Source organism: Phlebotomus papatasi, chromosome 2, assembly GCF_024763615.1.
Source record: "Phlebotomus papatasi isolate M1 chromosome 2, Ppap_2.1, whole genome shotgun sequence".
In the NCBI taxonomy this organism is placed as follows: Eukaryota; Metazoa; Arthropoda; class Insecta; order Diptera; family Psychodidae; genus Phlebotomus; species Phlebotomus papatasi.
In genome coordinates this window covers 12,399,770-12,412,866 of record NC_077223.1, presented here as the reverse complement: position 1 = coordinate 12,412,866, position 13,097 = coordinate 12,399,770, and the positions used below count along the sequence as shown (strand labels likewise).

General features: G+C 34.1%; 1 protein-coding gene across 1 annotated transcript; it reads left to right on the top strand.

The window, feature by feature from the left end:
- Positions 1-3,111: 3,111 nt before the first annotated feature.
- Positions 3,112-13,065, top strand: LOC129803771 (uncharacterized). The gene is made up of 5 exons (XM_055850554.1): positions 3,112-3,415; positions 3,781-3,900; positions 5,766-6,531; positions 7,395-8,026; positions 12,352-13,065. The coding sequence occupies exons 1-5, from the start codon at positions 3,398-3,400 to the stop codon at positions 12,562-12,564; spliced, it is 1,749 nt and encodes a 582-aa protein (XP_055706529.1). The 5' UTR covers positions 3,112-3,397; the 3' UTR covers positions 12,565-13,065.
- Positions 13,066-13,097: the final 32 nt, after the last annotated feature.

The window sequence follows — 13,097 nt, the reverse complement described above, 5'->3', positions numbered from 1 at the left end:
ATTAGAATAAATTCCAGCTTGTAATGTTAATCACAGTCCATCTTATAGTGATTAACTATCTACCGGAACTCTCTGAAAAAAAATGCGAAAAATGGACAACTTCAACATATCGATTCCTCAACTTACCATCGTGATAGGATCCCTATATTATCCCTGATCATGGAGGATAGTTCATACATATGATATTTACAAATAACAAAAACATTCTCTGAAACCATTCCTTAAACCCTAATTTTTCGCCAAACGTACGACTTATTTCGGAACGGAGGGAGTATAATTTAGCTCTAGAAACGAATTTAAAAACTAAATTGCATTATCTAAAATTCAATTCCATTTAAATTTAGAAGAATAAAAGCCATATTTCATAGATACCCCAATTCAAAGATGCTCCACTTCCCCCCAATGCGTATAAGTACTTTCACAAAATCTAGAGTATTTCCTTTGCTTTCAACAAACGCAGGTGTAATCGTAGCTGTGATACTTTTAAGAATTCGAGATTTGGGCTTTCGGGATTTAGGCTTTCGGGATTTTGGCTTATTGAATTTTGCCTGATACTCAAAAAAATGGTCTACACAAATATGCCCATCATAAATATGCATGGTTAATGGATCATTGTGCAGACCATGGACCAAAAAACATATTTGATAAAAGTATCTATTCCTAAACTTTTGTTAAGTTCTGAGAATAATATAGAACTTATATAGGCATATGCTTAATATTATTGTAAGTGTTGTGTAAATTTATCTGGTGTAGCGAACCAAAAATAAACAAACAAACAATCTGCCTTTTAAATGTCTTTAGGGTGAAAGGAACACCTATTGACACTTTAAGAATTTATCATGACATACTTATTGACACCTGCAGTATCGATTTAGGATATAAAATTTGAACATCCCTTTTTATAAGAAAAGGAAAATTACAGAAAAACATTATAATAATGGCATTTTACCACATGCATTAAATAAATTTCATCATTTTGACAAAAGTGTCAATAGGGGTTCCCTATCAAAGAGGTGTTCCTTCGACCCTAGATTTAAATAAATTTAATCATCAATAATGCTTTCGAAGTATAATTTGGCTTTGATGAGGAACTGTATATTTTTCAGCGTCTACCACCGTCTTAGCGTTGGTGTCCAATCTCCACAGCAAAACGGTAGAAAAGCTCTTTCTCAGGTTGTAGGTAAGACCGGGGAAGTTTGGGACAGGGGTAGTGTGGACAAGGTGATTTTTCATTGATAAATTTTCATAAATTTTACAAAGACATTATGATATGTAATTTTTTATTAAAACGTTTTGAGTACCAAGATTACACACGGGGATGTTTGGGTCATTTGAAATGTAGAATTTCGATGATATGAAAGAAATTATAAAGTCAAAAAAAGGATTTAACAAAATGTCAATTTATTTGTCCATCGCTGTCTTAATAATACCCAAAGAGCATTTTCTGACCAATTCGAAAATTTAACAAAATATTGTCGAAATACGCTCGACAGACTCAGAGATTTCGATTTAATTTCGTCGATTTGGCCAAGTTTTGCTTATTGGGTATTTGGTATAACTTGAAACAGAAAATGTTAAAAACAGCATTTTTTGGATATTAATAGAGAAAATGTCTCTTGTGCGAAATTCAGATTGTGCTTAGAGTAACGTTTTTTGTGAAAGGTTCTTTACCCTAAATTTTCGTATCTAAGGAAGAATGAAAACCTTATCGAAATGTCTACTTGGGAAATTAAAAGAAGGCAGGAGCCACACGTCATGTTCATGTTTTAACATTCCTGACCTTAAAAAAATAAATTTTCATTAAGGGTTTAAATCCGTAAGTACGTATTATAATTCGTAAATTTTTATTTATTTTTTAAATTATTTTTTAACCCTTTAAGGACGAGTGAGACATCGGTGTTCCAAAAACAAAAACATTTTTTTTAAGTAATGAAAGTTATTTTGTCCTCTAAATAGTCCGAAAAATTAATTTTTATTTTTGGGACACCGGTGTCCCTTTCGTCCTTAAAGGGTTAATACGAGTGGGGTACTGAAATATTTTATCTGAACAACACTTCAGATCCTGAAAGGGAATTAGGTTAAATTATTAAAAAAATTCTACTAATTTAAAGTACTGAAAGAGCTAACCATTTTCCAGCTCCGTTGGATTGAACTATCTCCGATAAGAGTATCAGTTACTAAGTGAGCAAAATACTAGGTTCTCTAACACAGGGGTACTTAGTTCGATTCTCTCACAAAACTCCGATTTTGAAATAAAATGTGTTCCCGAAGTATGGTGCTGACGTCAGAATTAAGAACTACAACATTATAAGGAACATTCAGCACCTGCCTAATGGTAAGGGAATGGGTGTGCCTATAGCTAAAGAATAAGGATTGTTTGTCTTGACCTTTGACTGAGCAGACTATTATCATAGGTCGTACGTTTTTACAAGAAATATAGGGGAAAATAGGGCAGTACTAAACATGGGATAGTTGAAAACACTGATTTTTAATTCAACACAACTTGGACTTACGTTGATTATTTTATCAGTGGACAAGGATTCTTACAAAATCTATAAATTCATATAGGCATTTTTGCGCATTTTCCTCTAAAATCTATCTAATTAGAAATCGTAGAACTACCCCATGTTCTACTGCCCCAGTTACCCCTACATGTAGCTTCATCAGATCTAAAAAGGGAGATTTATTTTAAAATCAATTGTGCCTTTTTTATTTGTAGTAACTGTTAAATTTTCACAGGATAAAATTATCATTAAAAAATTAGAATTTTTGAATTTTTTTTTCATTTTAGCTGTCATCTAATTCTAAGATTTATTCGTCTTTGCTACTTTGTTTTAAATATTTCGTCTTAGAATATTTCGGCTTTAAGCATGAGAGATCAAGTATGTCTGAAATCTTTAAAGGCCAAAAGATCAAAGACGAAAAACCCAAAAACGAAATGTTCAAAGAAGAAAATTTGCAAGACGAAAATTTCGCAAATGAGCCATTGCGGCTCACATCCTTGTTTTGAACGCGTGAGAAGACTCTACGTTGTGTCTCTGTGCAGATGATCGTGCCGGGAGATGGGAAGCTGCAAACAGTGTCTTATACAAAATACACGTTTCATTTGCCATCAGTTCATCCGAAACCGTAACGGCGCACAGACATTGTGAAGAAGTGAATGGTGCGAAACCGATTAGTTTGACCAAAGTGAATCTTCGCGAGTTAATTTGTGCTGTGATGACCTTTCGGTAGTACCTCTTGAGAACTCAAACACCAGTCAAGGATTTAAAAAAAAATCTAATATCAGTGAATCCCAAAACCAAATCAATTTGTACCTGATCACCCTCCACGTAAATTTTAGTTCTAGGTTTTTTACATGTTGTCCCAGGTTTTTAAAATCTAATCAACGAGCAAAATGATGCCTTTTCACCTGGTAAGTAGGATGTGGTCCTAAGAAAAAAAACGTACCCACAAATTTCATTTCCTCAAGTCTCTCTCACTTCCGCAATTTTCACCCAGACTGCATCATTACTGATTTTCTTTTCACCACAAAAACCAGCAACATTCAGCAAATGCTCATTGTGTAAAGAATCACTTTCACCTAAACTTGACTTTGAAAGGCGCCATTATGTAAATTGTAGAAAATATTTTAGTGTTGAAAATTCATGTCAATATCTCATAATTTTTCACACACAAAAACGACTTTCATTTGCATATTAATTGGAAAAATTAAATGGGATAGTTTCGATTGATCCCAAAATCGCCCTATTGATACAATTTGCTGCTATTCTATCACAGCTTTTCATCACCTTCACCATGATTTATGCTGCAAATATACCACCTGCGGCAGTCTTTGAGGACAACGACAGCATCTCAGCACCAAATGACTTTATGTTTGGTCGATCTGACTCCAACGAGGTGAATTTCTTGATTTTGTATTGGAAAATAGTTGTTTGATTAGAGATAAAGTGATACCCAACGAGACAATCTTGTCGCAAAATAACCGGCTTTGTATTCCTCACGTGAGATTAGGTCTTAGAAAACAAAACTCATCAGAGACGAGACTTTCATAAAGTCTCTCAATGAACTTCCTCAGAGTTCATGTGATGATTAATAGGGAGATATCGATAAGACTATTAGATTAAGAAGATGATTTTTCAGGCTTCCATACTGTCTGTTAAATTCGAAATTATTAAAAAGATTAGGGGAGAGATGGGGCTTCATTGAGCTGGGGCTACATTAATAAACAATATTCCTCTCATATTTCTAAAAGGGGATGAATATTAACATAATGTAACAAAACAATTGTGAAAAAAATAAAAATATAAAAAAATTAAAATATGCAAGGAATAGCTTTTTCAATGTACCCCTAGAACCCCTATAACTATCCCTCTATAACTACAAAAAACCTTCTCTTTACATACTTTTGTGTAATACATTTCTAAAAGATTTTGAAAATCAAAAAGTTCCAATCCCATTAAATTAATTAAATCTTGGGATTCAATTTAAAAAAATTTTGGGTTTGGGTTTCTTAGATTGATTGATCTGCGTTGGATTTTTTAAACATTTGAATTGGATTTTGTCTCACTACGGAATACCGTTATACGAAATAATATTATATTCAATTCTATTAGATTCAATTTTAAAAAATTTTGGAATTGGTTTTTTTGGATTGATTGATCTGCGTTGGATTCTTTAATCGTTTGAATTGGATTTTACCTCGCTATGAAATACCTTTATACGAAATAATATTATATGATTGATTTAAAAAAATATATATTTTAAGCTTGGATTTTATCTTCTTATGGTATTGATTTTTTGGACTTTGGGATTGATATTGTCTCATTCTGTTATAATGTCTATGAATTTACGTCATCTTTATATTGATTTAGTAAAGGATTTAGTTTCTTTCCAAATTGTAAATTTCAAAATTCTAATAGATAATTTTAACTCAAACTCATTATGGTATTGGTTTTTGGGATATTTTAGAATTAGCTTCAATCCCATTCTTAAATTACTTAGATCTATTATTGCATTGTTATTGGTATAAATCCATTTCGGAATCTTTCACAGTGATGGATCTATTTTAAGAACCTTTTAGAAATATTTCTGTGACGTGATGATTTCGATACTTAGAACTTTTTAGAATTAATAATACATTGTGGTATTGATTTTTAGAAAACCTTGGGATTAGTTCCACCCCATTTTAAGTTCAATTTTATCTTCCTTGAATGTTGTTTCAATTCCAATGTATGTTTAAGTTTATCTAATTTTGGGATTAGTTTAATTTTAATATTACAGAATTTCCTTTTATTATGAAGAGATTGATTTTTAGAGGGTATTTTCATTTGAATATCATACTGAATTTATTTGGTATTAGGCGTATTGGGATTGGTTTCTATCCTACTTTAAAATTTGTTTGTACAACAAATTTTGCTTAAAAATCAAGTCCAAAGTTCACAAAAAAAATGAATAAAAATTATTGCAACTAACGACCAAATTAATTATTAAGTTCATCAATAAAATATTTTTTATATATTTAAATACATCAAAATTAATCCCACCGAGCAAAAAACCAATCCCACCAAGCAAAAAGCCAATCCCACATAATAAAAACGAATACCAACATTTTTAAAAATAAATTTATCAACAAGAGTAAATGAAAGACATGATTTCCGAAACTGAAATATTATTAGGGCATCATTAGATTAAAAATGTAATGAAATTTAATCCAAATTTAATTGTTTTCGGCTGGTTTAAAGTTCCTCCTTGTGCTTAATTAGTATTTGCAGAAATATTTAACAAGGGACAAATATTCCAAACAACTTGAACCATCGATGGATACATACGTTGCAGCTTACAGGAAATACCATGAAAAGTATCAAACTGCTGAGGAGAAGAGTAGCGACATAATTAATCGAGAAAACCAGAATTCTATCGATCATAAAGTTGTTAAGAGATCTGCCCCAACCAATCCACCCACCCCACCCAGAGAGATGTTCAAGTTTGAATTGAGCGATGCCAAAGTTCCGGATTTCATGACAAAGACTCTTATGCCAACGAAATTCCCTCCGCAGGTTGCAGATGCTGTTTACGATGCTACAACTCAAGCCACAGAACCCGATGCTAAGGCATCAGGATCCAGGATAATCAAAATCGTTCATCCGATTTCGACCAAACATGCTAGGCCGGGTCGTGGAGTCTCCTTGGAGGGCTTCACTGCTCCTGTATCCAAGGCTTCCTTCAAGCTTTACCTTTCCGATAAGCACAATCCCGTTTCGTACAAAGGACTCTTCAATCCAGTTTCAACTCGGACGAGATATGCCACGAATTACAAGAACTTTTCCCAAGCAGACAAGGTGACGTCGGTGGGCAGTGGACAGAATTTAGTAGGACCTCTTCAGACACCAGGATTGATGGAATACAGTGGAAAGAACTGGTTTACCGTTCAGGATTTGACAAAAGCAAAGCGTCCTCAAGCTCGTCCTGTGGTTCAGTATGTTCAAACGGTCAAGAAACCTCCTCAATTCGGCTACACAATCCCGACAGGTAAAATAATTTGTACTAACAAGAACTAAGTACCCAATTTTTCGTGTTTAGTAAATGGTTTTACCAGGTCTGGCCTACATATTCGTACATACGGGGCGTGGCCTAAAGTCTTCTTTTTGCGAAAATGTTGTGCTGGATCCTAGGATAACCAATTGTCCACGCCTTAGGATCCAGCAGAATACGAATCTCTACCTCTTTGATCGGATCAAGGTTGATTCCTTTGTCTATGACCTTTCTGGTTCAGTTTCAGAAAGGTGAAACAGGGGGGGGGGGCATCAAGCCCAATAAAAAGTGAAGCAATTTTTCACTTTTCCTTGTAAAAACTTTGCAGCTATTGCACCGCGACTTAAACAAATTTGTTCGTAGTTCTTATACTATTTCGGCGAACATTATGAAATATGTATTTTTTAATAGCTTTTAGTGCACGATTTCGAAATATATCAGACTGATAAGTCAATTCTCTTTAGGGAAAAACTTTCCAATAGTCTTCAGTGCCTCTATGCAAAAACGTATGGAAAAATGAAATGTCAAGAGGCCCCTAGGTGATATGATTGACAATTTCAAATAAAGACCGCTCAAATACCAATAGAAAAAACTGACTAGGGTGGCGGTATTACCTGTGGCCTCTGTCTTCACTAATGGCCTATTCTCAAAAAATTTCACAATGTCACAAAATGATTTTGAAAAATCTCAAAATTAAAAATATTTTATGTCTTTTAATAGCACAGCACATTTTTTCTTAGTTTTCGGAATCATTTTCTGACAAAAATTGCGACGTGACCATAAGTAAAGAGAGGCCACAAGTAATGCCACCACCCTACTACAAGAAATGTTCATAAATCTTCAATCCTTAATCTTTTCAGTTAAAGATTACTCATCATTGTCAAGTCCTCTTTCCGTCAACTCTTTCGCGGTTGAGAAACCGAAGACGTACACACCAATCCATGAAGGTACCACTGCCAGTGAAGGTAACAAATTCGGTGAACCCTTCAGGTCATCATTATTGGACCCAACGTTCTCCGTGGACGGTGAAAGTTTGGCAGCCCTAACGGCTCTAATTGGAAAGGCTCCCACAATTCAGCTGAAGGAGTTTGATGAGCTGCTGAAAAAAGACAAGGTAACCCGACCGCAGGACTCAACATCGCCAATACTCTTTCATCCCACCACTGAGACGAATTTCGGGGCATCTACTGTCCCATCAACCACCCCAACGAGTGTGGACTACTACCCAGAATCACCAGTTGTTCGTCTGAATTTTGAGGACATCACGAGATTCTATGGAGGAGGACATTTACCCACCCCTTTTGCTCCATCAGATGACCACAAACCCATTTTCGAGACAGTGACTGAACGCCCATTGCGTCCTACACCACCGCCTATCCTCATTTCACCGGCAGCTGTGACTGTGAGGACTCCGGAGGATGTGTTGCAGATTCCGCAGGAATTTCAAGCATCCGCCCTCGTGGACCAGGGAGACTCTGAGGAGGACAAGCATGTAAGTAGAGGATTTGGGAAGGGTGGGCGATACAAGAGAAATGCCAGGGAATTGAGAAATATCCCCGTGAGGGATATTCGCAACTCCTTTGATCCGCTCGTGCTTCAAGAGGCATTCCCCATCATTGGGAATAGAGACATACTGATGACACCCCTGCCCTTAAAGTTACCAAAGAATGAGTGGGGGCCTGTGGAACATCCATCAACATTCATGTCACGCTATTTGAATTACCTGAGACGGAAGAATAACGCCTTCCTGAGGACAATCAATGCGGAAATTCCTTTTAGGACCTTCGATGGGAACGAAGGGAGGGTTAGGAGAAGTGCGAAAGATGCCACTGTGGCATTTAAGGAATTAGCTAATGAGACTCTCAGCCACTTGTCACTGAAGGATTTTCAACTGAAGGATCCGGATGGTGACAAAGCCACCAATTCGGAGGAATATCTCGACTACGATGATGATTATTTTGACGAGAATGCCACCCTTTCTGAGGATTTTCCTGACTATCCCTTTGATCCCATCGACTTGGCCAATACCACAATGCCTCAGAACCGGAACTCCTCAAGGCGCTATGATTACTACGAATATCCTGAGGATGTGGAGCTTGATGATTCCTTTGAGCACAGCAATGAATTCATTGAGCATGACCATAGTCACAAGATTGAGTACAAATTAGTACCAGTGACGGTTTACAAGAAAGTTCCAGTACTGAAGCTCAAGAAGAAGCACCCAAAGATACCAAAGTGGCATCCTCCAAAACGTTTCCCGCGCTTCCGGAAGCACAAAAGGCACCATCGACGTCCGCGACACTACAAGAAATTCCGCCCTTTTCCCAAGCCGTTCAAATTACTCCATCACTAACATCCTCATCATCTCACTTCCTGCCACATGCCTCTATGCTAATTTCACTAAAAAAGCAATCCATCACTAAACTCACCTAACCAGTTGCTGAATGAAATAATTCATGTTAACTTGCAAGAGTATATTTTGGATAAAAGAAATCTTTTTTTTTTGATATCCGAATAAAAAGGTATTAAAAATTGAGCAAGTTGGCTTTCTAACCGCACTCGTCTAAAAATGGTTTCCCAATTTCTCTTTTCATTCTTCAGCTTCTTAAAACAATCAATGAAAATCCACGACTTTCCCCTCCCTCAGCTTCAAAAATGCATCGCATCAATTAAAATGTGACGAATGAAAGCCGTAATTCAGTTAATACAATTAATTGGAGACTCTCTTACTAACAGTGGTGCAAAATTACACGACAACTTTACAGCTGCAATTAAATGGTGAATTTTTTATTAACCGCGCGTGTTGACAATTAAGAAGGGAATGTAGTATTAAATCAATATACTTTAACTGGGAAAATAATTTAACAATTTTTGTACAACTCAATTTACAGCAATTTCTCCAAGAAATTGCACATTTGGTCGTGCTGTTGGCATAAAATAACAAGATAACTGCTAAAATATAGGACTTTATTGCACTTGAAATTATTTACATTATTTTTTTGAGATTTTAATTGAACAATCTTGCATTCATAGGCGACAATTTAAAAAAAATTATTCTTCCGAAATTATTCTTCGGAAATCTTTCGAAATAATTACACTGAGAAAAAACGGGGCTGCGATTTAATTTTTGTCTCCATAACTTTAACACTTTTTAGGTGTAAAAAATATATCAACATTTTTTAATGCTAATTTTACACCTTTTTAATGGTAAAATTAACATAAAAAAGGGTAACTTTAATCCCTTGGCGTCTACACATTAGTAGAAATTATTTTAAAAAATGGCTTTTTAAAGAAAATTTCCCCTATCCTTGTAGGCAGAAACGTCAGAATTTTTCAAAAAGGCCATTTTTGACGAAAATTTCTACTAGTGTGTAGACATCATAATACACCTAAAAATAGTAATATTTACACCGATTTCGGACCAATACTGCAGGGTACACTGAGAAAAAAGAGGGTGAGATAAACTCTTTTACTGGTAATTTTAACACTTTTTAGGTGTAAAAATAAATCAACATTTTTTAATGTTAATTTTACACATTTTTAAGGGTAAAATTAACATGAAAAAGAATAAATTTAACCCCCAATACACCTAAAAATAGTAATATTTACACCGATTTCGGATCAATACTGCAGGGTAAAATTAACATTTGCGAAATGTTATTTTAACTTTTTCGGATTTCTCTCAGTGTAAAATAAACATTTCCGGGATGTTATTTTAACTTTTTCGGATTTCTCTCATCAGTGTATCATTCGCGTAAAGCACAACGCACAATTACTTTTGTTTTGTAAACATGTTTTTGAAATTTCAATGAGAGTTAACGAAACAGATAGCTATATCATTTTCTCTCATAGGAAATTTCGAAAACATATTTGCAAACAAAAGTTATTGTGCTTTGGGAATAATATTTTATTACGCTTGGCATTTTCAAAACATAAGTAACAGTAAACAAAGTGTGAAGTATTCAAAAAATTCGACAAATATTTTTATTTAAAAATTGTTTTTTAAAAAACTTTCAAATACAAAATAGAAATGTAATTTGTATTTTATTACTGACAGACGTTTAAACAATAATCTAAGGGCTTGAGCACTTCGACTATCATAATTTTTGAAAATATTTTAGCCGAGACATGTACCAACTAATTATAAAATAACCGTGTTAAGCTAAGCTCGAAGCGTTTTGAAAATTCTGTTATATTATATTTAGAATTTTAAATTATGCTTTTTCCACTTTACATTTTCGACTTGAATACAAAAAAAAGAGTCTAAATAATTTCATTTAATTTATAAAATTTGAATACAAATAATATGAGTCTCGACTAATTAAAAGAATCGATGAATATTCTCTTGTTCATATTAGTATTGATTTACATTTTAAATTAAAAAAACTGAAATGAGATAAATAATAAATATTTACAGCAAGAATTATAAACTATATGGACAGAGCAAATTATCTTATAAATTTCTTACTTTAGTGATAAAAAAATGTTTGAAGAAAACTTTAAAAATAACTATTTGAAAATATATTTAGACAATTTTAAAACAGGAATAATTTCAGATTTTGTATAAAAATTGAAAAAACGACACTAAAAGCAAAAATGAGAAAAAAAATGCTGAGCAATAAATATTTTTCGACGACCTTTACAATGAGTCCAGACACACACCATACTAAATATTTAAAAGTCATAATGTGTTAAATTTGAATTATTTCCTTGAGTCTAGAATAATATCCATAGCAAAATATAAATTCTTCTTATTCACAGCTAAAGCTTAGTTTTCTATAGTGTCTTGGATAAAAGGTAAAGCGAATGGTGTGTAGATAGAATACAACAAATCCGAAATTTAATATTTATTCTGTGGGGACACTTCCGGTAATCGGCAGTGGAAATTTATTTCACCTCAAGAAGAAAAACAAATTTTCTGTCTTTCCCAGAGCTTTAGCAAAAATTAATTTATAGGTCAATTTGAATCGATTATTATTGAATTAATAATAAACCCCTTTCAGTAAGAGTAATTCTGTAATAACATGAAAATGTCATAAGACAGATTTAAAAATTTTTATATGATGACAATATAAATCTCGTACAATACACCATTTTCCATTAATCCGAGACACATATCCCATTTTTTAAACAAAGCGATTAAATTAGCTTAATAATATCCAAATAGTAGCCAACACACTTTTTCTCTGCTCATGATAATTGTATGTGTCTTCGGGTATATGTCTTGGCTATCTACACCGGTTTTATAGTCAAAGTGAATCCTAATTCTTTTTTTCTTGTATATTAAAGATTCAATTTCAACTTATAGTGAAAGAAATACTTTAAAATTTCAATTTTAAGCTATCTTTTTCTAGTAAATGTACAATTTAAAAAAAAATTGTTCATAATTATTTTAAAAAAAAAATAGAAAACTGAGCGTACGCTTGCTCTTTTTATTCGGCACCTTTGAGAGAAATTTAGCTTCTACAAAAAAAAACCCTGTATCTCTTTAATTACGGCCTTAATGTTCCAATTAAAATTTAACAAATTTAACGCGTAATTTATCACCACTTCTCAACTAATCCTTCTAATAGAGTCTGCGGGGTACTTCGTGGAAATAAATTTGATCTCAAAAGCTCAGAGCGATAAACAAAGAGCATCTTGGTATCAGTATCTGCGTTTTGAGCCAATAAATAGAAATCCGATCAGTTAATTGGAAGTCGGAGCCGGATGAAATGGAAAGCTGAAAGTGCAAGTGATGGGTTCAATGTCGTGCACGCCGGGAAAAAGACCACGGAGATGATGAGCAGATCCATTTGAGTAATCTTATCTTTTCAGGCATCTGGCTACGCTTTTGGCTACCGCGTTCGGGATTTTCACACTGGCAATGACTACGGCCATACGCAGAATCGTGACCTGGACGGGGTCACGAGAGGTCAGTACCACATCCTTCTGCCCGACGGACGGGTCCAGAATGTCCGCTATACCGCCGATGATGATGGATTTCACGCACAAATTACATACGATTCCATTCATGCTCCCAAGAAGTGAGCTCTCACCTGAATGTGGGTCAATGATGGGTTAACAGGTGTGCAGAGTTTCATGTGCCTCTGCACAGATGGTGCCACAATCAACAAAGGAAATTGTATTTCTTTGTGTCTCCACTTATATTCACCATTCTTGTCATGTTATTTTTTTAAATTATTAACGTCTCACACTGGAATCAACTCCGGACCCATGCCATCAAACCTTAGCCTTTAGGACACTGTGCAATTTTTTTTTTTAATTTTTAAAGCCATTTTTATGTAGCTTAAGTGTTATTTGAATTATACTAAAGATGTTGTGCAATTTTAGGAGATATATTTGCTAAAAATCTCTCATAAAGTTAGAGCTTCAAGCCAATAAATGATGTATTAAAGCGGGAGGGAAAATTTACTATTTTACGCATTTTATTTGGATTTTTACATATTACTGAGATATGAGAGAAAACCATTTGAAATAATTATAGTTTTTCTGTAATAAAGATAAGTCATTAAATCACTATGAAAAATTCTTTACAAACGACTTTATTCTTCGAAGATTGA